Raw genomic sequence first — 25,288 nt, 5'->3', positions numbered from 1 at the left:
CCAAAGGAAAGCGCAAGTTAAATGTAATGCTCAACACGGGCTGAAATCCATTACAGTTCATGACCAAGAGTTCACACCAGGAGTTTGTAAGTCAACACTTCTTTCAGTTTGGCTTTCCCTTATTGGACAAGAGAAACAGGGTGATGCAGCAGATAAGCCAGTGAGTTCATATGGAAGAGTTCCTTATCAGCCTCCTCCTCCCTCTCCTCCCAAAGAAAACTAGAGACACGGTTTAAGGGCAGAGTCTGGCAAAAGGCAAAGCAAACTCCAACCATGGCTATGAGCAGCTTTGCTAGGGAAATAGATGCAGTTCTTGATGCAGCTGAAGGGAAAAAACCTGAGGAGCTGCTGATCACGTACAAGGGGGTGCTATACCCTAGTGTGTTGTGTTGCACTGAGACCTTCCAAGCATTGGACACCATAGAAGTTAGAAAAGATGATGTCTTCCTTGCTACTTATCCTAAATGCGGTAAGTCTGGATTTTTTTGGTGCAAAATTGAAAGAAAAGTGCTTAGATGTCAAATATATGTGATCATTTTCTAAGAATGCAGAAAAGCACTGAAATTCAAATGCTACATGCAGTAGTAAATCCTCATTTGTCACAGGGAAACAGTGTGCTAGTGAAGGAGTACTTGTGGCACCTTAGAGAGACTAACCAATTTATTTGAGTATAAGCTTTCGTGAGCTACAGCTCACTTCATTGGATGCATACTGTGGAAAGTGTAGAAGATCTTTTATACACACAAAGCATGAAAAATACCTCCCCCCACCCCACTCTCCTGCTGGCAATAGCTTATCTAAGATGACCACTCTCCTGACAATGTGTATGATAATCAAGGTGGGCCATTTCCAGCACAAATCCAGGGTTTAACAAGAATATCTGAGGGGGGAGGTTAGGAAAAAACAAGGGGAAATAGGCTTGAATAGAGACTGGGAGTGGCTAAGTCATAATGCAAGGTAACCTAAGTTAATTGTATCCAATTTGCAAATGAATTCCAATTCAACAGTTTATCGCTGGAGTCTGGATTTGAAGATTTTTGTTGAAGAATTGCAACTTTCATGTCTGTAATCGCGTGACCAGAGAGATTGAAGTGTTCTCCAACTGGTTTATGAAAGTTATAATTCTTGACATCTGATTTGTGTCCATTTATTCTTTTACGTAGAGACTGTCCAGTTTGACCAATGTACATGGCAGAGGGGCATTGCTGGCACATGATGGCATATATCACATTGGTGGATGTGCAGGTGGACGAGCCTCTGATAGTGTGGCTGATATTATTAGGCCCTGTGATGGTGTCCCCTGAATAGATATGTGGGCACAGTTGGCAATGGGCTTTGTTGCAAGGATAGGTTAGTGGTTCTGTTGTGTGGTATGTGGTTGCTGGTGGGTATTTGCTTCAGGTTGGGGGGCTGTCTGTAGGCAAGGACTGGCCTGTCTCCCAAGATTTGTGAGAGTGTTGGGTCATCCTTCAGGATAGGTTGTAGATCCTTAATAATGCGTTGGAGGGGTTTTAGTTGGGGGCTGAAGGTGACGGCTAGTGGCGTTCTGTTATTTTCTTTGTTAGGCCTGTCCTGTAGTAGGTGACTTCTGGGAACTCTTCTGGCTCTATCAATCTGTTTCTTCACTTCCGCAGGTGGGTACTGTAGTTGTAAGAATGCTTGATAGAGATCTTGTAGGTGTTTGTCTCTGTCTGAGGGGTTGGAGCAAATGTGGTTGTATCGCAGAGCTTGGCTATAGACGATGGATCGTGTGGTGTGGTCAGGGTGAAAGCTGGAGGCATGTAGGTAGGAATAGCGGTCAGTAGGTTTCCGGTATAGGGTGGTGTTTATGTGACCATCGTTTATTAGCACTGTAGTGTCCAGGAAGTGGATCTCTTGTGTGGACTGGACCAGGCTGATGTTGATGGTGGGTCGGAAATTGTTGAAATCATGGTGGAATTCCTCAAGGGCTTCTTTTCCATGGGTCCAGATGATGAAGATGTCATCAATATAGCACAAGTAGAGTAGGGGCGTTAGGGGACGAGAGCTGAGGAAGCGTTGTTCTAAGTCAGCCATAAAAATGTTGGCATACTGTGGGGCCATGCGGGTACCCATAGCAGTGCCGCAGATCTGATTGTCCCCAAATGTAAAATAGTTATGGGTAAGTCACAAAGTTCAGCCACCAGGTTAGCCGTGACATTATCGGGGATAGTGTTCTTGATGGCTTGTAGTCCATCTTTGTGTGGAATGTTGATGTAGAGGGCTTCTACATCCATAGTGGCCAGGATGGTGTTATCAGGAAGATCACCGATGGATTGTAGTTTCCTCAGGAAGTCAGTGGTGTCTCGAAGGTAGCTGGGAGTGCTGGTAGTGTAGGGCCTGAGGAGGGAGTCTACATAGCCAGACAATCCTGCTGTCAGGGTGCCAATGCCTGAGATGATGGGGCACCCAGGATTTCCAGGTTTATGGATCTTGGGTAGTAGATAGAATATCCCAGGTCGGAGTTCCAGGGGTGTGTCTGTGAGCACATTGATCTTGTGCTTTTTCAGGGAGTTTCTTGAGCAAATGCTGTAGTTTCTTTTGGTAACTCTCAGTGGGATCAGAGGGTAAAGTGCTAATAAACGATGGTCACATAAACACCACCCTATACCAGAAACGGCATTTGCTCCAACCCCTCAGACAGAGACAAACACCTACAAGATCTCTATCAAGCGTTCTTACAACTACAGTACCCACCTGCGGAAGTGAAGAAACAGATTGATAGAGCCAGAAGAGTTCCCAGAAGTCACCTACTACAGGACAGGCCTAACAAAGAAAATAACAGAACGCCACTAGCCGTCACCTTCAGCCCCCAACTAAAACCCCTCCAACGCATTATTAAGGATCTACAACCTATCCTGAAGGATGACCCAACACTCTCACAAATCCTGGGAGACAGGCCAGTCCTTGCCTACAGACAGCCCCCCAACCTGAAGCAAATACTTCACCAGCAACCACATACCACACAACAGAACCACTAACCCAGGAACCTATCCTTGCAACAAAGCCCGTTGCCAACTGTGCCCACATATCTATTCAGGGGACACCATCACAGGGCCTAATAACATCAGCCACACTATCAGAGGCTCGTTCACCTGCGCATCCACCAATGTGATATATGCCATCATGTGCCAGCAATGCCCCTCTGCCATGTACATTGGTCAAACTGGACAGTCTCTACGTAAAAGAATAAATGGACACAAATCAGATGTCAAGAATTATAACTTTCATAAACCAGTCGGAGAACACTTCAATCTCTCTGGTCATGCGATTACAGACATGAAAGTTGCAATTCTTCAACAAAAAAACTTCAAATCCAGACTCCAGCGAGAAACTGTTGAATTGGAATTCATTTGCAAATTGGATACAATTAACTTAGGCTTGAATAGAGACTGGGAGTGGCTAAGTCATTATGCAAGGTAACCTATTTCCCCTTGTTTTTTCCTAAACCCGCCCCCCCCCCTCAGATATTCTTGTTAAGCCCTGGATTTGTGCTGGAAATGGCCCACCTTGATTATCATACACATTGTAAGGAGAGTGGTCACTTTAGATAAGCTATTGCCAGCAGGAGAGTGGGGTGGGGGAAGGTATTTTTTCATGCTTTTGTGTGTATAAAAGATCTTCTACACTTTCCACAGTATGCATCCGATGAAGTGAGCTGTAGCTCACGAAAGCTTATGCTCAAATAAATTGGTTAGTCTCTAAGGTGCCACAAGTACTCCTTTTCTTTTTGCGAATACAGACTAACACGGCTGTTACTCTGAAACTCTAAAAAAAATTAATTATACTATTGGCCTTGCAGTATGTAGGCAGGAATGAGAAAACACTTAAGTTAAAACTCCATTTACTAAATAAGCTATTCTTGGAGCTGCAAGTTTTTTCTGGCAGAGCCGTAGGCTGAGCAATTGCAGAGAGACAGTTCATAGGAGATCCAGGTAAAATAAATTGAGAGATTTCCAGTTTATATATAGGCAGCTGTGAAAGTAACTTAAAGGACTTACCAATACTCCGGAGTCCTGATGAGGGGGTGGGGCCTTTAAATCCCCAGGCACTTTCAATCAGGGTTTAAAGGACCTGGGTCTAGGGCTGTGAGGGCAGCAGCTGGGAGCCCCGGGCCCTTTAAATCACCCCCTGAGCTCCCAGCTGCAGAGGCAACTGAGAGCCCTGGGGTTTGGGGGTGATTTAAAGGAGGCTATTTAAAGTGCCTGGGCCGGATTAACTTTTTGTGGGCCTGGCACCAAAGATATTTGAGGGCTCCTGTCATAAATATAAAGGGAAGGGTAAACACCTTTAAAATCCCTCCTGGCCAGAGGAAAAACCCTTTAGAGGGAGTTAGGGTGCGGGAGCAGGCTGGAGGTTGGAGTGCAGGGTCTGTCCAGGAGCTAGAATGAGGGAGGGGGCTCAGGAGGTTGGGGTGTGGAGCGCTTACGTGGGGCAGCTCCCATTCGGTGCAAGTGGGTATGTGGGGTGGGGGAGGGAGCAGGAGCTCCCGTTTGGTGCTCAGGGTGGGGATGTGGGGGGGTGCAGGAGTCAGGGCATGTGGTGTGGGGGGGTGCAGGAGTCAGGGCATGTGGTGTGGGGGTGCAGGCTGGGGTCATGAGGGTGTGAGGGGGGTGCAGGAGTCAGGGCAGAGAGCTGGGGGTGTGGGCTGGGGTTGCTCCCAGCCCTGAGCGGCTCACGGCAGGGGGCTGGAGGGGGTATGCCCCCTTCCATGCCCTTCCCCAAGGCCCCGCCCCCACCTCTTCTCTGCTTCCTCATGCCAGCAAACAGCTGATCAGCAGCAGGGAGAGAGAGTGAGGGGGGGGGGGAATGCAGCACACTGGGGAAAGAGGCGGGGGAGGGGGGAGCTGGGCTGCCCGCGAAGCCTGCCCTGCAGCAGCAGGACAGAGCCCCGGGAGAAGGCAGCACCAAGCTTCTGCCCCCATAGGAGAGAGCGGGGAGCAGAGAAGAGCAGCCAGGGCCCCTTCCGAGCGTGGGCCCTTTAAATAGCCACTGGAGCCCCACCGCCGCTACCCCAGGGCTCCAGCAGCCAGGCTCTGGTGGAAATGTAAAGGGCCCAGGGCTCCAGCCGCTGCTGGGAGCCCCAGGCCCTTGAAATTGCCGCCTGGGGAAGCCGGTCCACCCTGGTACAGCGCACGGGCTCTTGCCGGTACGCCGTACCGGGGCTTACCGGCTTACTTGCACCTCTGTATGTAGGGTTCTTATTCAGCCAGAATAACACAAATCAGGAAAATCCATGGCTACATTCTCTTAATGTAGCTTAACAGTCAACTGTAAAGAAACAGGAAAGGCATCTCTCATACCTCCAGAGCTTACTGTCCTGGTTTTCATTAGCAACACCCTGTCTCCGCTTCTTGTGAAAATAAATCAGCCCTTTCCTTTTTTATGAATCTGAGCTTAACTAGGTTCCTGATTGCCCTGGCTGTGGGAGACACTCCCAGCTGGGATAACAAAACCCATAATGGGATTTAACCCTCATGTTCCAACTTGCTGTCCTGCTTGGCAGAATCTCCCCCTCACACACCAGTAGGTTAAGGGTGCAATAGCACCACTTTTGGGGGATACATGTGTCAGGGTTCCCTCCCCACTCTGAACTCTAGGGTACAGACGTGGGGACTCGCATGAAAGACCCCCTAAGCTTATTTCTACTAGCTTAGGTTAAAAACTCCCCAGGCACAAATTCTCCCTTATACCTTGGGTTTCAGTAACGCTGCCACCACCAAGTGATTTAACAAAGAACCAGGGAAAAGGACCACTTGGAGTTCCTCTTCCCCCAGCAATCCCCCCAAGCGCTTACACCCCTTTTCCTGGGGAGGCTTGAGAATAATATCCTAACCAATTGGTTACAAAATGATCAAAGACCCAAGCCCCTGGGTCTTGGAACAATGGAAAAATCTGTCAGGTTCTTAAAAGAAGGATTTTATTAAAAAAAAAAAAAAAAAGAAAGAAAGGTAAAAATCATCTCTGTAAAATCAGTTTGGAAAATACTTTACAGGGTATTCAGACTCAAAACACAGAGGATCCCCCTCTGGGCAAAACCTTAAAGTGACAGAAAACAGGAATAAACCTCCCTCTTAGCACAGGGAAAATTCACAAGAAAAAAAAAAGATAAAGTAATCCGCCTTGCCTGGTTTACCTACACCGGTTGCAATATTGGAGGTTTGGATTGGGATGGGTTGGAGAAGATGGATTTCTGTCTGGCCCCTCTCAGTCCCAAGAGAGAACAACCACACAAAACAAAGAGCACAAATAAAACCTTCCCCCCTCCCAAGATTTGAAAGTATCTCCTTTCCGCATTGGTCCTCTTGGTCAGGTGCCAACCAGGCTATCTGAGCTTCTTAATCCCTTACAGGTAAGGAGGAATTCTAGGCTACCCGTAGCTGTATGGTTATGACAACATGCCATTCAATACCCTTATCGAAGCTGTTCTTAGCCCAAGACTGATGATTTTTTCAGAACACTTGGTAATATTTAGGCTGGTGTCTGTTTGGCCCAGATCCACAAAGGAATGTAGATGCACAAACTCCAGACTTAGGTACCAAAGTCCTAGCTTTAGGCACCATTCCAATTTACAAATCCCCAGTTCAGCTGCTGCCTATGCTATAGACAAACTAAATTTACTCACCACCTCAATTTTTGCTGTAAAAGTCTCCTAGACACCTATGTTTCTTCCTCTGGGCAAATACACTGATGCCTCTGGGAGGCACCCAGATGCCTACCTCACACCTAAGCCCTTCATGATCCTCAAGCCAGAGGCAGATAGGCACTGTCCCAGCTATCTCATCTGTAGGGCCTGATCCATTAGGTGTCCTCAGAGGCAGCCTAATTGCACAAAATGACTTGGGGGGGAAGGGGACGGATTATGTTTTTCTAAAAGATATGTTCTAGGAATTCTTTGGGGGATGTTTATGGCCTGTGTTATACAGGAGATCAGACTAGATGATCACAATGATCCCTTCTGGCCTTGGAATCTATGAACCTTTAGCCTAGTGTTTACGATACTCACCTGGGATGTGGAAGATTCCCAGATGAATTCCTCCTCTTCCTGATGAGAAGAAGGAACTTGAACTCGGCTCTCCCAGACTCATGATAGTACCCTTGCAGGGATCATGTGATTGTTGGACAAAGGCATTCCTCTCCCAGTAATACTCTTTTTTTGCCACAGATAGTTACTCCTGAGCACAGCCCGTGCTCTACTCTTCCCTGCCAACCCAAAAGGAAGCATATGTGTAGTAACTGAGCTGACTGGGGAATAGAGAAAGAGCAGGTGGCAGTTTGAGGATGTTGCAGGGAAACCTTATCTTCACTTCTCTGTTCTTCAGTCTTGCAGCAAAGATCTCCTCCTCCTACATGAAGGAGATTCTGTGTAGCAACAAGATCTGAGTCACTGCACGGCAATAAAAGACCCACTGCACCAAGTCTCAGAGCCCAGGTCAATTGATTCAGGCTTACAGGACTTGGGACACGGAGCTAAAAATAGCAGTGTAGACATTTGTGCTTGGGCTGGAGCCTGGGCTCTGACACCTTCTTCCCCCACTGTGGGATTTCAAAGCCCAGGCTCCCCTGAACCCAGATGTCTACACTGCTATTTTTAGTACCACGAGCCTGACTCAGTTGACCCAGGCTGTGAGATTCAGTTGACCCAGGCTATTGGTGCCATGGGTTTTTTATTGCAGTGTAGGCATATCCTTAGGGTATGTCTACACTACGGAATAAGGTCGAATTTATAGAAGTCGGTTTTTTAGAAATCGGTTTTATAAATTCGAGTGTGTGTGTCCCCACAGAAAATGCTCTAAGTGCATTAAGTGCATTAACTCGGCGGAGCGCTTCCACAGTACCGAGGCAAGCGTCGACTTCCGGAGCGTTGCACTGTGGGTAGCTATCCCACAGTTCCCGCAGTCTCCGCTGCCCATTGGAATTCTGGGTTGAGATCCCAATGCCTGATGGGGCTAAAACATTGTCGCGGGTGGTTCTGGGTACATATCGTCAGCCCCCCGTTCCCTCCCTCCCCCCGTGAAAGCAAGGGCAGACAATCATTTCGCGCCTTTTTTCCTGAGTTACCTGTGCAGACGCCATACCATGGCAAGCATGGAGCCCGCTCAGGTAACCGTCACCCTATGTCTCCTGGGTGCTGGCAGACGCGGTACGGCATTGCTACACAGTAGCAGCAACCCCTTGCCTTGTGGCAGCAGACGGTACAGTACGACTGGTAGCCGTCATCGTCGTGTCTGAGGTGCTCCTGGTCGCCTCTGTGAGGTCGATCAGGAGCGCCTGGGCAGACATGGGCACAGGGACTAAATTTGGAGTGACTTGACCAGGTCATTCTCTTTAGTCCTGCAGTCAGTCCTATTGAACCGTCTTATGGTGAGCGGGCAGGCGATATGGACTGCTAGCAGTCGTACTGTACCATCTTCTGCCGAGCAGCCATGAGATGTGGATGGCATGCAGTCCTTCTGCACCGTCTGCTGCCAGCCAAAGATGTAAAAGATAGATGGAGTGGGTCAAAACAAGAAATAGACCAGATTTGTTTTGTACTCATTTGCTTCCCCCCCTCCCCTGTCTAGGGGACTCATTCTTCTAGATCACACTGCAGTCACTTACAGAGAAGGTGCAGCGAGGTAAATCTAGCCATGTATCAATCAGAGGCCAGGCTAACCTTCTTGCTCCAATAAGGACAATAACTTAGGTGCACCATTTCTTATTGGAACCCTCCGTGAAGTCCTGCCTGAAATACTCCTTGATGTAAAGCCACCCCCTTTGTTGATTTTAGCTCCCTGAAGCCAACCCTGTAAGCGCCCCTCCCAGCGTCAGAGCAATGGCAAACAATCGGGCATCTGAGAGTGCTGTCCAGAGCAGTCACAATGGAGCACTCTGATGGGGCTAAAACATTGTCGCGGGTGGTTCTGGGTACGTGTTGTCAGGCCCCCGTTCCCTCCCTCCCTCCGTGAAAGCAAGGGCAGACAATCATTTTGCGCCTTTTTTCCTGAGTTACCTGTGCAGACTCCATACCACAGCAAGCATGGAGCCCGCTCAGGTAACCGTCACCCTATGTCTCCTGGGTGCTGGCAGACGCGGTACGGCTTTGCTGCACAGTAGCAGCAACCCCTTGCCTTCTGGCAGCAGACGGTGCAATACGACTGGTAGTCGTCCTCATCATGTCCGAGGTGCTCCTGGCCGCGTCGGCTGGGAGCGCCTGGGCAGACATGGGCGCAGGGACTAAATTTGGAGTGACTTGACCAGGTCATTCTCTTTAGTCCTGCAGTCAGTCCTATTGAACCGTCTTATGGTGAGCGGGCAGGCGATACGGACTGCTAGCAGTCGTACTGTACCATCTTCTGCCAGGCAGGCAAGAGATGAGGATTGCTAGCAGTCGTATTGCACCATCTTCTGCCAGGCAGGCAAGAGATGGGGATGGCTAGCAGTCGTACTGTACCATCTTCTGCCGAGCAGCCATGAGATGTGGATGGCATGCAGTCCTTCTGCACCGTCTGCTGCCAGCCAAAGATGTAAAAGATAGATGGAGTGGGTCAAAACAAGAAATAGACCAGATTTGTTTTGTACTCATTTGCCTCCTCCCCTGTCTAGGGGACTCATTCCTCTAGGTCACACTGCAGTCACTCACAGAGAAGGTGCAGCGAGGTAAATCTAGCCATGTATCAATCAGAGGCCAGGCTAACCTCCTTGTTCCAATAACAACGATAACTTAGGTGCACCATTTCTTATTGGAACCCTCCGTGCAGTCCTGCCTGAAATACTCCTTGATGTAAAGCCACCCCCTTTGTTGATTTTAGCTCCCTGAAGCCAACCCTGTAAGCTGTGTCATCAGTCGCCCCTCCCTCCGTCAGAGCAACGGCAGACAATCGTTCCGCGCCTTTTTTCTGTGCGGACGCCATACCAAGGCAAGCATGGAGCCCGCTCAGCTCACTTTGGCAATTAGGAGCACATTAACCACCACACGCATTATTCAGCAGTATATGCAGCACCAGAACATGGCAACGCGATACCGGGCGAGGAGGCGACGTCAGCGCGGTCCCGTGAGTGATCAGGACATGGACACAGATTTCTCTGAAAGCATGGGCCCTGACAATGCATGCATCATGGTGCTAATGGGGCAGGTTCATGCTGTGGAACGCCGATTCTGGGCTCGGGAAACAAGCACAGACTGGTGGGACCGCATAGTGTTGCAGGTCTGGGACGATTCCCAGTGGCTACGAAACTTTCGCATGCGTAAGGGCACTTTCATGGAACTTTGTGACTTGCTTTCCCCTGCCCTGAAGCGCATGAATACCAAGATGAGAGCAGCCCTCACAGTTGAGAAGCGAGTGGCGATAGCCCTGTGGAAGCTTGCAATGCCAGACAGCTACCGGTCAGTTGGGAATCAATTTGGAGTGGGCAAATCTACTGTGGGGGCTGCTGTGATGCAAGTAGCCCACGCAATCAAAGATCTGCTGATATCAAGGGTAGTGACCCTGGGAAATGTGCAGGTCATAGTGGATGGCTTTGCTGCAATGGGATTCCCTAACTGTGGTGGGGCTATAGATGGAACCCATATCCCTATCTTGGCACCGGAGCACCAAGCCGCCGAGTACATAAACCGCAAGGGGTACTTTTCGATAGTGCTGCAAGCTCTGGTGGATCACAAGGGACGTTTCACCAACATCAACGTGGGATGGCCGGGAAAGGTGCATGATGCTCGCATCTTCAGGAACTCTGGTCTGTTTCAAAAGCTGCAGGAAGGGACTTTATTCCCAGACCAGAAAATAACTGTTGGGGATGTTGAAATGCCTATATGTATCCTTGGGGACCCAGCCTACCCCTTAATGCCATGGCTCATGAAGCCGTACACAGGCAGCCTGGACAGTGGTCAGGAGCTGTTCAACTACAGGCTGAGCAAGTGCAGAATGGTGGTAGAATGTGCATTTGGACGTTTAAAGGCGCGCTGGCGCAGTTTACTGACTCGCTTAGACCTCAGCGAAACCAATATTCCCACTGTTATTACTGCTTGCTGTGTGCTCCACAATATCTGTGAGAGTAAGGGGGAGACGTTTATGGCGGGGTGGGAGGTTGAGGCAAATCGCCTGGCTGCTGGTTACGCGCAGCCAGACACCAGGGCAGTTAGAAGAGCACAGGAGGGCGCGGTACGCATCAGAGAAGCTTTGAAAAACAGTTTCATGACTGGCCAGGCTACGGTGTGAAAGTTCTGTTTGTTTCTCCTTGATGAACCCCCCCACCCCTTGGTTCACTCTACTTCCCTGTAAGCTAACCACCCTCCCCTCCTCCCTTTAATCATTGCTTGCAGAGCCAATAAAGTCATTGCTGCTTCACAGTCATGCATTCGTTATTCATTCATCACACAAATAGGGGGATGACTACCAAGGTATCCCAGGAGGGGTGGTGGAGGAGGGAAGGAAAATGCCACACAGCACTTTAAGCACAGCACTTTAAAAGTTTACAACTTTAAAATTTATTGAATGACAGCCTTCTTTTTTTTGGGCAATCCTCTGTGGTGGAGTGGCTGGTTGGCCGGAGGCCCCCCCACCGCGTTCTTGGGCGTCTGGGTGTGGAGGCTATGGAACTTGGGGAGGAGGGCGGTTGGTTACAGAGGGGCTGCAGTGGCAGTCTGTGCTCCAGCTGCCTTTGCTGCAGCTCAACCATACACTGGAGCATACTGGTTTGGTCCTGCAGCAGCCTCAGCATTGAATCCTGCCTCCTCTCATCACGCTGCCGCCACCTTTGAGCTTCAGCCCTGTCTTCAGCCCGCCACTTACTCTCTTCAGCCCTCCACCTCTCCTCCCGGTCATTTTGTGCTTTCCTGCACTCTGACATTATTTGCCTCCACGCATTCGTCTGTGCTCTGTCAGTGTGGGAGGACAGCATGAGCTCGGAGAACATTTCATCGCGAGTGCGTTTTTTTTTCTTTCTAAGCTTCACTAGCCTCTGGGAAGGAGAAGATCCTGTGATCATTGAAACACATGCAGCTGGTGGAGAAAAAAAAAGGGACAGCGGTATTTAAAAAGACACATTTTATAAAACAGTCGCTACACTCTTTCAGGGTAAACCTTGCTGTTAACATTACATACATAGCACATGTGCTTTCGTTACAAGGTCGCATTTTGCCTCCTCCCACCGCGTGAACGGATTTTGGTTGAATGCCAGCAAACATACACTGCAATGCTTTGTTCTACAGTGATTCCCCAGTACGTGTTGCTGGCCTGGAGTAGTAAAGTGTCCTACCATGAAGGACGAAATAAGGCTGCCCTCCCCAGAAACCTTTTGCAAAGGCAGAACCGCAAATGCCAGGGCAAAGTAATCCTTTCACATGCTTGCTTTTAAACCATGTATAGCATTTTAAAAGGTACACTCACCAGAGGTCCCTTCTCCGCCTGCTGAGTCCAGGAGGCAGCCTTGGGTGGGTTCGGGGGGTACTGGCTCCAGGTCTAGGGTGAGAAACAGTTCCTGGCTGTCGGGAAAACCGGTTTCTCCGCTTGCTTGCTGTGAGCTATCTACAGTCTCCTCATCATCATCTTCTTCGTCCCCAAAACCTACTTCTGTATTGCCTCCATCTCCATTGAAGGAGTCAAACAACACGGCTGGGGTAGTGGTGGCTGAACCCCCTAAAATGGCATGCAGCTCATCATAGAAGCGGCATGTTTGGGGCTCTGACCCGGAGCGGCTGTTCGCCTCTCTGGTTTTCTGGTAGGCTTGCCTCAGCTCCTTCAGTTTCACGCGGCACTGCTTCGGGTCCCTGTTATGGCCTCTGTCCTTCATGCCCTGGGAGATTTTCAGAAAGGTTTTGGCATTTCGAAAACTGGAACGGAGTTCTGATAGCACGGATTCCTCTCCCCAAACAGCGATCAGATCCCGTACCTCCCGTTCAGTCCATGCTGGAGCTCTTTTGCGATTCTGGGACTCCATCATGGTCACCTGTGCTGATGAGCTCTGCATGGTCACCTGCAGCTTGCCACGCTGGCCAAACAGGAAATGAGATTCAAAAGTTCGCGGTTCTTTTCCTGTCTACCTGGCCAGTGCATCTGAGTTGAGAGCGCTGTCCAGAGCGGTCAGAATGGAGCACTCTGGGATAGCTCCCGGAGGCCAATACCATCGAATTGTGTCCACAGTACCCCAAATTCGAGCCGGCAACGTCGATTTAAGCGCTAATCCACTTGTCAGGGGTGGAGTAAGGAAATCGATTTTAAGAGCCCTTTAAGTCGAAATAAAGGGCTTCATTGTGTGGACGGGTGCAGGTTTAAATCGATTTAACGCTGCTAAATTCGACCTAAAGTCCTAGTGTAGACCAGGGCTTACACTGTGTTCACAAGCTGTACATAGCAGAAGCAGCAGCCTTAAAGTGCTTACAAGGGTTGCCATTATATGCACATAGGCAATGTAAATAAAGTACAGTTGTGCGGGGGATATATAACTTAACTTGTAATTGCCAAAGCACAGGATTTCATTCTCGCCCCCAATGTTGCATTAAAGAGACACACTCAATGTAAAAATCACACTTCTGTCTGAAAATTGTGTACCTACAACTGTTACAAGTTATATAATGGAACACCTACAAGTTATATGGAGGACTAGTATACTGACTCTTTAGAAAGTTATGCTAGATATTTAACAGGCTACAGTTCTGAAATTCCTGCTTGGCTCCTTCTAACAGTTATTTTATGTTTCAGGAACTAATTGGATTGAACACATTTTAAATGACTTGACATCCGCAGTTCTAAGGGAGGAGGTACCACGAACAAAGCATTTACAAATTCTTGAATTTGGAGTTCCAGAAAAATTTCAGGTCAGCATGGACTAATTCAGAAAGCTTATTTTTAGCATCTAGTACTTTTTTAAATGTCTATATTTTACAGTATCTCATATAAGTACAAAACACTTTACAGAGAGGGTATACACTTCCATATCAAGTAATTTGAAGTTAATTCTCTCAATTACTTTTTGTATGTGGGAACATGTTATAAAAGATTAAAACACGGGCAAACAAGTGTGATTTGAAATGAAATTGACTTTTGTGTACTAAAAGAACAGAAGTTAATTTTAACTCTAATCTGGACCTCCTACTGCTGTATTAGAATTTCCAATCCTTAGTGTCAATTTTGAGTGCAATATTTTAAAAATCTTTTGAGAAGAAAAGGTTAATGAAGTCATTAGCTGATTATTCCTGATTTCTATCCATCCTAGTTTAAGGTGTGACTTTTCCAAAGTGAAGTCAAGCCTATGCCTAAGGGCTTGGCTACACTTGCAGATGCAGAGTGCTGGGAGTTAAACCGGCCTTTGGAGACCGCAGGAGGGAAAACGCTGCCCTGTGTTTACACGATCAGCTGCAAGCACAGTGGTATGGCCACATTAGTAGCTCTTGCAATGCCACCGAGAGCAGTGCATTGTGGTAGCTATCCCAACGTGTAAGTGGCTGCAGCGTGCTTTTCAAATGGAGGAGGGGGGTGGAGTGGAGTGTGACAGTTGTGTTGTGTGTATGTCGGGGGAGAGACAGTGTGTTTTGGGGGGCAGTGTGTGTCAGCATGCTGTCCTGTAAGTTCAGATGGCAGCAGACCCCCCACCTCTTTCTCACACACACATGCCTGGGCAGCAGTGGCATTCCACAGTAATGGTTTGCTTTGTGTCCCGGAGAAGATAAACATGCTGCCTGTCAGAAATGGAGCTTTGAAAGGGGATATCCGCTTGCCTGCAGCCATTACAAGCTACATACCACACAGACTATGCTGACAGCTTGTGCCACACCCTCTCAAAGAAACTGCGGAACCACCTGATCAACATCCTCTACAGCAAACAGGGAAAGATTAAGAATGAGCTCTCAAAACTGGATACTCTCATAAAAAACCAACCTTCCAGAGTTCAAAACAATGAGAAGAGTGGCCACTTGACTTCAGAGGATTATGAGATGTTTCCGGAGGCCAATCCCAGTGCAGTAATGCAACACGTCTCTCAGCAAGCTTTATGCTTCTCGTGGAGGTGGATTGCCAGGAGCGCTCCAGCTGCAGAGTCCAGGCGCTCTAAGTGCCTTGCCAGTGTGGACACCCAGGGCCGTCCCTACCCAGAAGCAAAGTACGCAGCTGCTTAGGGCACCAGCAGATTTGGGGCACTAAATTTCCTGGTGACCTAAGCAGCTGCGTGCTGCTCCAGCCCCTGCTCCGCCTCTTCCTCCTCTGCTCCGTCTGGCTTCTTCCCACTCCTGCTCTGCCCCAGCCCCGCCTCCACTCCACCCCTTCCCCAAAACCCCTGCCCCTGCTCCACCCCAGCCCCGTCCCCACTCCCCGGAGGACTGCAAGGAATCGGGCCCACACTTACCAGCGGCAATAAGTAGAGCAACCCGGCCACAGTGTGCTCCGCTCCGCTGGCTCCCAGCCACACTGCCGGTGCGTGCTGTGGGGCTGTTCCCCCCCTGGGCCCCAAAGCTGGGAGCCCAGGGAGCAAAGCGGAGTGGGCTGGGGCCGGGTCACTCCACTTCCCGCCACCCCATAAGTGTGGGGTCGGGCCTGACTGCCCTGTACTCACCGGGTGGCAGGAAGTGGAGTCATCCGACCCCAGCCCGCTCTGCTCTGCCAGTGAGGGCTGGTGGGTAGTTTCTCCCTGCAGAGGCCTGGGGCCCTACACAGCCCCCCCCGTGGGGGGTGAGGGGGGCCTGCGTAGGGCACCAAAATGGCTAGGGATGGCCCTGTGGACACCTCAGAAGTTAGGATGCCTGGGGCCGATATAATGCACTCTAACTTGCAAGTGTAGCCAAGCCCTATGTCTTTGCAAGATCAGGGGAATGTGTGACTCTAACAGTGTATATGGCTCTGTGTGTGTCTATATGTTATAATTGCAAGCCATGAGTAGTAACACCTGATGGACTGTTACTTTTCTTTATGTGGTTTTATAAGTAATGCACAAGATTGGGAGTCAGAGTTAGGACATCGCTAATGACAGCTCTGTGTCTGGCTTCAGGCGAGACATTTCATCTCTCCTCTTCAGTTTCCTCATTTGTAAAACAGAGATATTATTTATTTTTGTCACAGAGGTGCTGTGAGACTTAATTAATTACCGTTTGAAAATATTTAAGAACCTCAGTTAAGAGATCATATGGGCTGACAGCAATGGAGCAAAACCTGGGTAAAATCTGAGACAGTGTTGCAGGACTAAGGGTACGTCTACACTGGCAGAGTTACTGTGCCGGCAGTTTCAGCGCCGCTTAGAGAGCATTGACGAGAAACTGCTGTTGTGTGTTCACACCGTCAGCTGCTTGCGTAACAGTGTGTTCGCACTTGTGGCACTTGCAGCGGTATTCGGAGCGGTGCACTCTGGGCAGCTATCCCACAGAGCATCTCTTCTGCTACTAAGAGTTGTGGGAAGGCGGAAGGGGTCGCGGGGCATCCTGGGTCCTGTCCCAATGCCCTGTGATGCATTGCTTCGCATCCCAGCAATCCCTGTGCTTCTGTCTGCATTTGGCGCCATCTTTTGAAGGTTTGTGTACTGCGTGCCCTGCCTCTTCGGTCTGCAGGAATGGATCCCCCACTGTTGACCAATATGCTGCTCGCTCTGACCAACACGTCATGAGCGGCAGTGGAATTATTCCTTAAACTACAAAGGCAAGAGGAGTCTGACATTGATCTCACCACGCGTAGTAACTATGACCCGAGATTGCTTGTGGCATTCACGGAGGTGCTGACCACAGTGGAATGCTGCTTTTGGGCTCGGGAAACAAGCACTGAGTGGTGGGATCATCCTGCACGTTTCGGATGATGAGCAGTGGCTGCAGAACTTTCGGTTGAGGAAAGCCACATTCTTGGGACTGTGTGATGAACTCACACCAGCCCTGTGGTGCAAGGATACAAGAATGAGCGCAGCCCTGCTGTTGGAGAAGCGCGTGGCGAGTGCACTGTGTAAGTCGGCTATTCCAGACTGCTACCAATTGGTCACTAACCAGTTCGGAGTGGGAATGTCAACAGTTGGACTCAGGTTGACAGAAATGTGCAGGGCCATTAACCACATCCTGCTCCAAAAGACTGTGACTCTGGGCAACATGCATAACATTGTGGATGGCTTTGCACAAATGGACTTCCCTAACTGCAGAGGGGCGACAGATGGCACGCATATTCCAATTCTGGCACAAGACCAACTAGCCACTGAGTACATTTATCGGAAGGGGTATTTCTCTATGGTTCTTCAGGTGCTTGTGGATCACTGTGGGTGTTTCACGGACGTTAACGCAGGCTGGTCCGGAAAGGTGCATGACATATACACCTTTCGGAACACTGGCCTATTCAGGAAGCTGCAAGCAGGGACTTTATCCCCAGACCAGAAGATCACCGTAGGGGAAGTCAAAATGCCCACTGTGATCCTGGGAGACCCCACCTACCCCTTAATGCTGTGGCCTATGAAGCCATACATGGGACACCTGGACAGCAGCAAGGAGCGGTTCAACAACAGGCTGAGCAAGTGCAGAATGACTGTTAAGTATGCTTTTGGCCATTTAAAGGCCCGCTGGCGCTGCCTCTATGGGAGGCTGTACCTGGCCGATAACACTATTCCTATGCTTATAGCTGCGTGCTGTACGCGCTATAGTATTTGTGAAGGGAAGGGTGAAAGCTTGACACAGGGCTGGACCACTAAGGCTCAGTGCCTGGAGGCTGAATTTGAACAGTCAGAGACCAGGGCTATTAGAGGGGCGCAGCATGGGTCCATAGGATCAGGGATGCCTTGAGGGAGCAATTTGAAGCTGAAAGCCACTAAGATTTGTTGCTATGCTCAGGAGTGCAGTTCTTGTAATGCCAGGAGGTGATTGTGATTGGTGCAGACGATGCACTATGAAAGTGTAAGGAAATTGCCTGTTCCTTTGTGGGGCTCTCTTTGCTTTCAATTAATGGAATAAAGATTGCTTTCACACCAAAACAATTATCTTATTAAAAAACAACCGGAGGAGAGAGACAAACAAAAAAACACATCAGCACTGTGGGGGCTGGGGGAAGGGAGGGTCCCAGGATTATTAAAGATTTGGGTATGTCCAGGTATCATATCCAACCTTCTCCTTTGGAGTACAGTGCAGCGGGTACTGTACTTCAGTAGGGCTAAACTGCAGAGGGACGAGTGTTGAGTGCAGTAAAACCACCCTGTAAAGTAAAGTAAAACACGCAAGCCTGTGCCGAATACAGTAAGAAAGTGATTACAGATGAAATCTCACTCTCAGAGATGTTCCAGTAAGCTTCTTTTACAGACTCGTCTCTTTCTAGTCTGGATCCAGCAATCACTCACCCCTGCTATTGTTACCTTCCTTTGCTCCAGTTTCTTTCAGGTATCCTTTGGGGGTGGAGGGCTATCTCTTGAGCCAGCTGAAGACAAAATGGAGGGGTTGAAATAGACTTTCTCTTGTGGGTGGACACCCCCTCCCCGATATAGAAACCAGCTACAAAATGGAGTTTTGGAGTCACATGGGCAAGTCACATGTCCATGCATGACTCAGAGCTTACAGGTGGCAGCCATTGTTCACATGCTACCTTCAACGTCCTCAGGCAGACTTCTTATGTGGATTGAAGTCTTCCAAGAACCATTGTCTGTTAAGTGTTTCTTGACTGGGCACTTAACTTGCAAATTCCTTTCTAAAGAAACTGACCAAATGCCTTACTAAGGCGACTTACAATCAAACAAGTACACAGCCAACATACATAACTTTGAGTACAAAAATGATACATGCATACAAATAGGATGAATATATTCAGTAGATCATAAACTTTGCAGAGATATGTTATATGGCCTATCTAGCATAAAACATATTCTAGTTATGTCATATTTACTTTCATAAGCATATTTCCATAAAACATTATGGGGTGCAATGTCACATACACATATTATAAATTGTCAACATATTCGAGGTAGACATGTTGTGATTCCTTTTTTTTCACATATTCTTTTTGTTTTGATTTAGAAAATAAAAAGTTTACCTTCGCCACGTCTTTTTACCACACATCTCAATTGTGATAATATTCCCAAGGCTGTTTTGGGGAGTAACGCAAAGGTAAGTGAGCATTTTAATATTTGATATTATTCACTTTCCAAGCAACTCCCAGTTTTCCTCTGGCAAAAGTTCTCTACAGGATTGCCTGGAAAACAGGAATTCAGTTTCACAAAAAAATTCAAGGTTACAGCATTTGGTTTTGTTCGGCATTGGGATGTAACCAAGAACGGTGGAATTTTTTTTGTGAAAAAACAGATTGAGGAGAGCAAAGACTTGAACCTGGGTCTCTGATGTTCCAGGTTAATGCCGTAACTGTTGGGACTTTGGCTATTCTGGGATGTGTGTGTGCATGCCTCTCTCTCCCTCCCATTTTAACCAGAAATGAATAAATTTCTGGGAAAACTTTTGGCCAGTCAGCATTTTCTGGTGAAAAAACATTTCCCTGAAAAATTCCTGACCAACTCTAGTTCTCTACTTGGCTTTTTCAGATCCCACAATCTGACATCTTTCACTATAAAAGTGGAATTCAGTTTTTACTGGTTGTTGTTTGTAATTCACACAAAGGTCAAATCTTAGATCCCAGCCCTGCAAGGTGAGCTGTATAGGATAGCCCTTATTGCTCCATGGAACCCCCATGAAGTCATAGGGGCTCCAAGCAGGTGTAAGGTCTCTCCACACAAATCAATTTGCAGGATTGGGGCCTCACTTTCCAAATTTCAGTTCCTGTAGGAGCTGATACGTTTTTAATGCAGGACCCTTGAGATCAAAGGTTACCTTAAAATACCAAAGACTCATGTGCCTTTGCTGTTTTTAACAGTTACTGGTGTTATTTCGAAATCCAAAAGATGTAGCTGTATCCTATTACCGCTTCTACAACAAAAATCCTATGCTTCCAAATGTCAGCTCCTGGGATGAGTTCTTTCAGAAGTTCATGAGTGGAGAAGGTACAGTTATTAGATCTTTGCTATGTTTCTCAGTGGCGTTTATAAACACTCTAGTACAGTGTTCTCAACTCTTCTTTGGTCTGCAGTCCAAAAAGGGAATCTGTGATCATCATGTTAAAATTAATCCCAAATAGATTCAAACTAATGATCTGGGTTGGAGAGGGCAGGGGAGCTGGTGCTAAGGAGTCAAAGGTGCTTCACTCTTCTTCAACCCTGAGCAATGCTCAGCACTCGGAGTATTGCTGTGGAGATATTCAAATGGTCAGGATGGTGCAGTATACAGGGATTCCACTTCATCCCCAGCACACAAAGGATAAACTCCAGCTTTCCTTTTCTTTCTGGAAGGCATTATCCTTCTTGCGATTTCACATCTTAACAACTAGATTTATGAGTGAGCTTCTCCCCCTTTCTTCTCAGCTACTTTTTTCTCTTGCTTTCATTTGCATCTCAGAGCAGGGGTACACATTTTAGAGCAATTCAAAATAAAGGTTTGGGGTAAAATTTTTAAAAATGCCATAGTGACTTAGGAGCCTAACCCTCATTGACTTTCAGTGAGACTTAATCACCTAAAGGCCATATTTTTAAAGGCATATAAGTGCCTAAAGATGCAGATAGATGCCTAGCGAGATTTCAAAAAGCACCTAGGTACCTAATTCCCATAGACTTCAAGCACTTTTGAAAATTCCACCAGGCACCTATCTGCCCATTATATCGAAATCACTTTTGAAAATGGGATTCAGGTTTTCTAAATCTCTTAGGCACTTTTGAAAATTTGGCCCTTTATTTATAATTGAGCAGAGGTTTGAGCTACAACTGAAATAGATAAACCCCTTTCTGTAAACTGAAGAACTCAGTATTAGTCTCACTATCATCTGTTGACAAAGAGCACTATTATGCTGGAAAGAACAGTATTCCAAAGAGCGTTCATGCTGTCAAAGCAATGGGAGCAGACATGAGTTGCAGATTTCCTATCATGTCAAGGAGCTTCATAGCAATCGGGCTCAAACAGACTCAAGGAAAACGACAGTGAGAGCAACCCTGCATGTCAAGTGAAGTTCTCTTGTAAAGGGGAAAAAGAGACTGTAAAAATGGCATAGTGGATTTTGTACACATCTCTTTATTACTTCCAGATCAGAAGTGCTAGGCTTACAAACAAACAATGTTTTATGTAACTGCCAGCTCCTCAAATTCCATCTGGGATTTGTGAATCAAGTTGGGCTCTTCTTCAACACCGCTGCCAGTGATAAGGACTCTGTAGGCCAAACTGCACTCTTAGTAACATCTGTACAACCCCACTGGCCTGTCATGCCAATTTAGCAAGCTATTTTGATGATGATGTTGTGCAAAATGGAATAGATTCCAGCTTGTACTCTCCTAACTGTGCTGATTTGGCAGAGTTTAATGCTTTTCACTCCTTTTAAGATGCATTTTATTTCAGAAAGTAAGCAGAGAGGGCACTGTATATACTTAGGAAAACAGACCTGTTTAGTAAGAAGGTGCCTTGTTTTACATACTCATTTTGCAGAGAACAGCACTTTAACAAAATATCAAGCCAAACCCTCTGTCATACGAGCTACTCTGACACTGAGGTGCATTTCAGGGATTTTGAGAAGTTGCTGACAGTATAATACAGTGTCTATGTACGATATAAGCAAAGTCTCTTTATTTCACCCCTTTTTTTGTGCAGTTCTGTCAGGAAAGAGACCAGAAATCAGCTGGATCTGTCCGGCTGAGAAATCCCCTGATGTAGGAGAGCTTTCCATGGATGCAAAGCTGGCATTTTTGATTCTTGTACTATTCTGCCGCTATAACTGGCACAGGGGTGGTGTCAAGAGATTAATCTTAATTGGTGAATAGTTCCTTGGGGACTTTGCCACTTACCATAGGTTAGAGTAGCCTCTAGGCTGCTTGAAGTTACCGTGGAGCCAGGTCTGAGCTGGGCAGAGAATCAGGGAACCGTAACCATAAACTGCCTTACAGCCCCTGAAGCAAATGGAGGAAATTTAATATAGCAAAGAGTCTGTGCCATATTCTAGTAAACAATTATTGGAAAATAAAGTATACTGGTAGAAACTAATTGTTTATATTTTGTAAGGGCCTATCCCTGCAAGCACTTATGCATGTGAGTAAAATTTACTCACATTAATAATCCCACTAAAGTGAAGGAAATTATTCGTATGGTGAGTGTTTTCAGGACCTTAAATCTGTGTTGTTGGGGTTATTTTTTTTTAACTTCACCATTTCATAAGTGCAATGTTAGCCTGGTTATGTGATAGATTGAATATACACACATGGCTGCGTTACTGATTACTACAAAATGTATTCAAGAATTAATTTGTTGTAAACAGATTTTTTTTAAAACTTGTCATGTAGAAACGGTATAGCTTGATTATGTAAAAATAGTTGGAAGAAGAAAGTGAAAAGTCAAGTCTGGAGTGAATGACTTCCAAAATAACCTCTGTCCCCTCCTCCCCCCAAAGAAAAAGAAAAAGGAAAAAAAAAAAGAACTAAGAACAGAGTACTGAAGGATTAGACGATCTAAGCTCTCCAGGACTCTATGTTGAAGTTAGCCTGTACATTTCATCTTGGGGCAATTTAAATATACTTTAAATTATCTTCTGTTTTTGACCTGTCTGCCTTAACTTCATTTTAGTCTGCTGGAACTCATATTTTGACCACATTCTTGCCTGGAACAAACACATGGATAAAGAGAATATCATGATCATCACCTATGAAGAAATGAAAGAGGTAAATATGTGTAGAAAGTTAAAAATGGAAAAAACTTATTAGGTCTTGTACTCAGTTCTGATACAGAATTGCTCCCTTCAGTATATTCTCAAGCATCTTGTCCCATCCAGTTTTCATTTTGTCCCAGGCAAAACCTTATTGTGCAGAGAACAGGTATATGATGTTGCAGCCTGTTTCCCCACTGTCTACTAGCCCTTCTATCTTTAGCCCAGCTCCCTCCTCAAGCACGAAAGCCTTGATCCTGCAACATTAAGCACGTGCATGAGAGTGGTCCCATTGACTTCAGTGAGACTGTTCACATGCTTAAAGTTAAGCATGTCCATGTTAGCAGTTTGAGGATCTTAAACTGTAAATTCTCTGGGTTAGGTAATGCCAATGCTTATATAGAACAATACTAATTGATGTGGCTAGATAAATGTTATCAGTAGTAATTAATACTAAAATAAAGAGATCCATGCAGAAGATTGAGAGCATTCACTTAACACATTGCCATTTGGGAAGGGAGGCACATTCCAAAATCTTATCAAAAGTAACCACCATTCCTGCAACCTCCTGCTGCTGAACTTAATATATTTCTCTAATGTTCTGCCCTTTGTAAGGATGAGAATATTATCAACTACATTCATTTGACAAGATAGAGGGAAAATGTCTGGCATGTTTGCTTTAACTTATACATAACTCTATCGCATTTTTGTTTTTCAGAACTTACCTCAAGGAGTGAAACAAATAGCTGAATTTTTGGGGTTCTCTCTGCCTGAGGAGAAGATTCAGTCTATTGCAGAGAATGCCGCCTTTGAATCAATGAGCAATACATCCCAAGAAACATATGGAAAATTTGGTCCCATCCTTTTCAGAAAAGGTACATTTATACAGAGCGATGATAGTCCTAGAGTTTAGAACAGGTATCCAAATTGGTCATGGGAGCTAATTAACATTTAAAAGGCTTGATAAGATGCATGACTGTTGTGACCATTTCAGGAGCTCCCAAATGCAGAATTAATGCATTTAATTCATAGCTGATAATGAATTTTCTTCTCCTGAAAATGGACATCCCTAGCTAGATTATCACTCAGGCACTGAATGCTGTTCTTTCAAAATATGAGCTCTGTGGAAAATACCTTGGTTGTAAAAGGTGCACGCATATATACCTGTAAAATTTAGTGCAAAGGGTTTTCTTTAACCTAAAATTTTAAGAACACCATCCACATTGAAGCCTCATATTGATTTGAAATGTGGTAATAAGTTCAGTCATTCCAACTGTTTGTGTCAGCATTTCATTGTTATCTACCGCTACCTGACAGGTGATCTTATACTTCCAAGAATATTTATGAGTTTATTTCATTGTTCTTTTGCAGGTACTGTTGGAGATTGGAAGAATCTGTTCACTGAAGCTCAAAGCCAAGAAATGGATGCCAAATTTGAAGAATGTTTAGCAGGAACGAAACTGGGAGCCAGGCTAAAATATGATAAATACTGCAAATATTAAATCCTTGAATATCAGAATGACATTAGCATTTACTCAGAAACATCATCTATTTTACTACCTTTTGTTTGAGAACGTAGAGATTAAAATAATTAGCCTTTCACGCAAGAATTTTCACACAAAAAACAACCAAACCCAAGACACAGTAAATAAGGCTAGTGGTCCAAATACTGCCCATCTGTGACTTATTTAGGCTTAGAATCTCCTGTGCATAGTGGCACATGAGGCAACCCACTTTTCCTACTGCTGCCTGTCCAGAACAAGATGTTTGACTCAATTGTAAATTGTCTCCATGATGGCAACAACTTTTGCAATTGTCTTGCAATAGGCCATTTTTTATCCTTCATGCCTTCTCTTCCCTCCAGGTGGAATCCAATAGAATGCTACGACTACACTATGCAGCTTTTAGCAACACGGCTGTGCCGCTATAGCCGTGCTGCTAAAAGCCGCGCAATGTAGCTGCTGTTTGTCGTCAGGAGAGAGCTCTCCTGCCGACAAAAAAATTCCACCCACAACGAGCAGCAGCAGCTTTGTCGGTAGGTTCACACCGGCACTTTTCGTTGGTAAAACTTTTGTCGTTCGGGCTGGCGGTTTTTGTCGTTCAGGGGGTGTTAAAAAAAAGTTTTGCCAACGAAGTCCCAGTGTAGACACAGCTAAGATATACCTTTGTGCTTCTGCCTTGTGGTAGCCTGATGACATTGTTGGGGACACTGGGGCATGGCCACTAGGTAACTCGAGGGGATGGAAGACCACGAGTGTCGATGAAGCCCCCTCGCACAAGGCCCAAGTGTCCTTGGCCCCCCGCCTGGAGGCACTCACAGCAGTTATGCTGAGGATCTGCAACAATATGTTGCAGAGTCAGACTGCCTGAAACTAAGCAAGGCCGAACAGGGCAGATATGAAAGAACAATGCTGAATAAAGCAGCATTTGTATGGTTTAACAAATGAGAACAAGGGAACTAGCTGGGAACTGGATTGGCTGGCTATATGGATACTTAGGCAGCTTGCTATCGGATAAGTACGCTGGGAAAAAGGATGTATAAAAGCCTGTGTAACTTCCTGCTCTGTGTGCAGGATTTGAGATTCTATTCTCCCTGTACCTTTTTGCAGCTGCAAATAAACTTTTCTGCTTCTCCA

At 46.5% G+C, this 25,288-nt stretch overlaps 1 protein-coding gene across 1 annotated transcript; it reads left to right on the top strand.

Annotated features, from left to right (window-relative positions):
* The first annotated feature begins 153 nt into the window (after positions 1–153).
* LOC142071615 (sulfotransferase 6B1-like) lies at positions 154–25,288 on the top strand. Its single transcript, XM_075126997.1, has 7 exons — positions 154–469; positions 13,695–13,810; positions 18,947–19,036; positions 19,794–19,920; positions 22,574–22,668; positions 23,371–23,527; positions 24,024–25,288. The coding sequence occupies exons 1-7, from the start codon at positions 274–276 to the stop codon at positions 24,152–24,154; spliced, it is 912 nt and encodes a 303-aa protein (XP_074983098.1). The 5' UTR covers positions 154–273; the 3' UTR covers positions 24,155–25,288.

This window comes from Caretta caretta, chromosome 3 (assembly GCF_965140235.1).
Source record: "Caretta caretta isolate rCarCar2 chromosome 3, rCarCar1.hap1, whole genome shotgun sequence".
In the NCBI taxonomy this organism is placed as follows: Eukaryota; Metazoa; Chordata; order Testudines; family Cheloniidae; genus Caretta; species Caretta caretta.
This window is presented reverse-complemented; position numbering and strand designations above follow the sequence as displayed.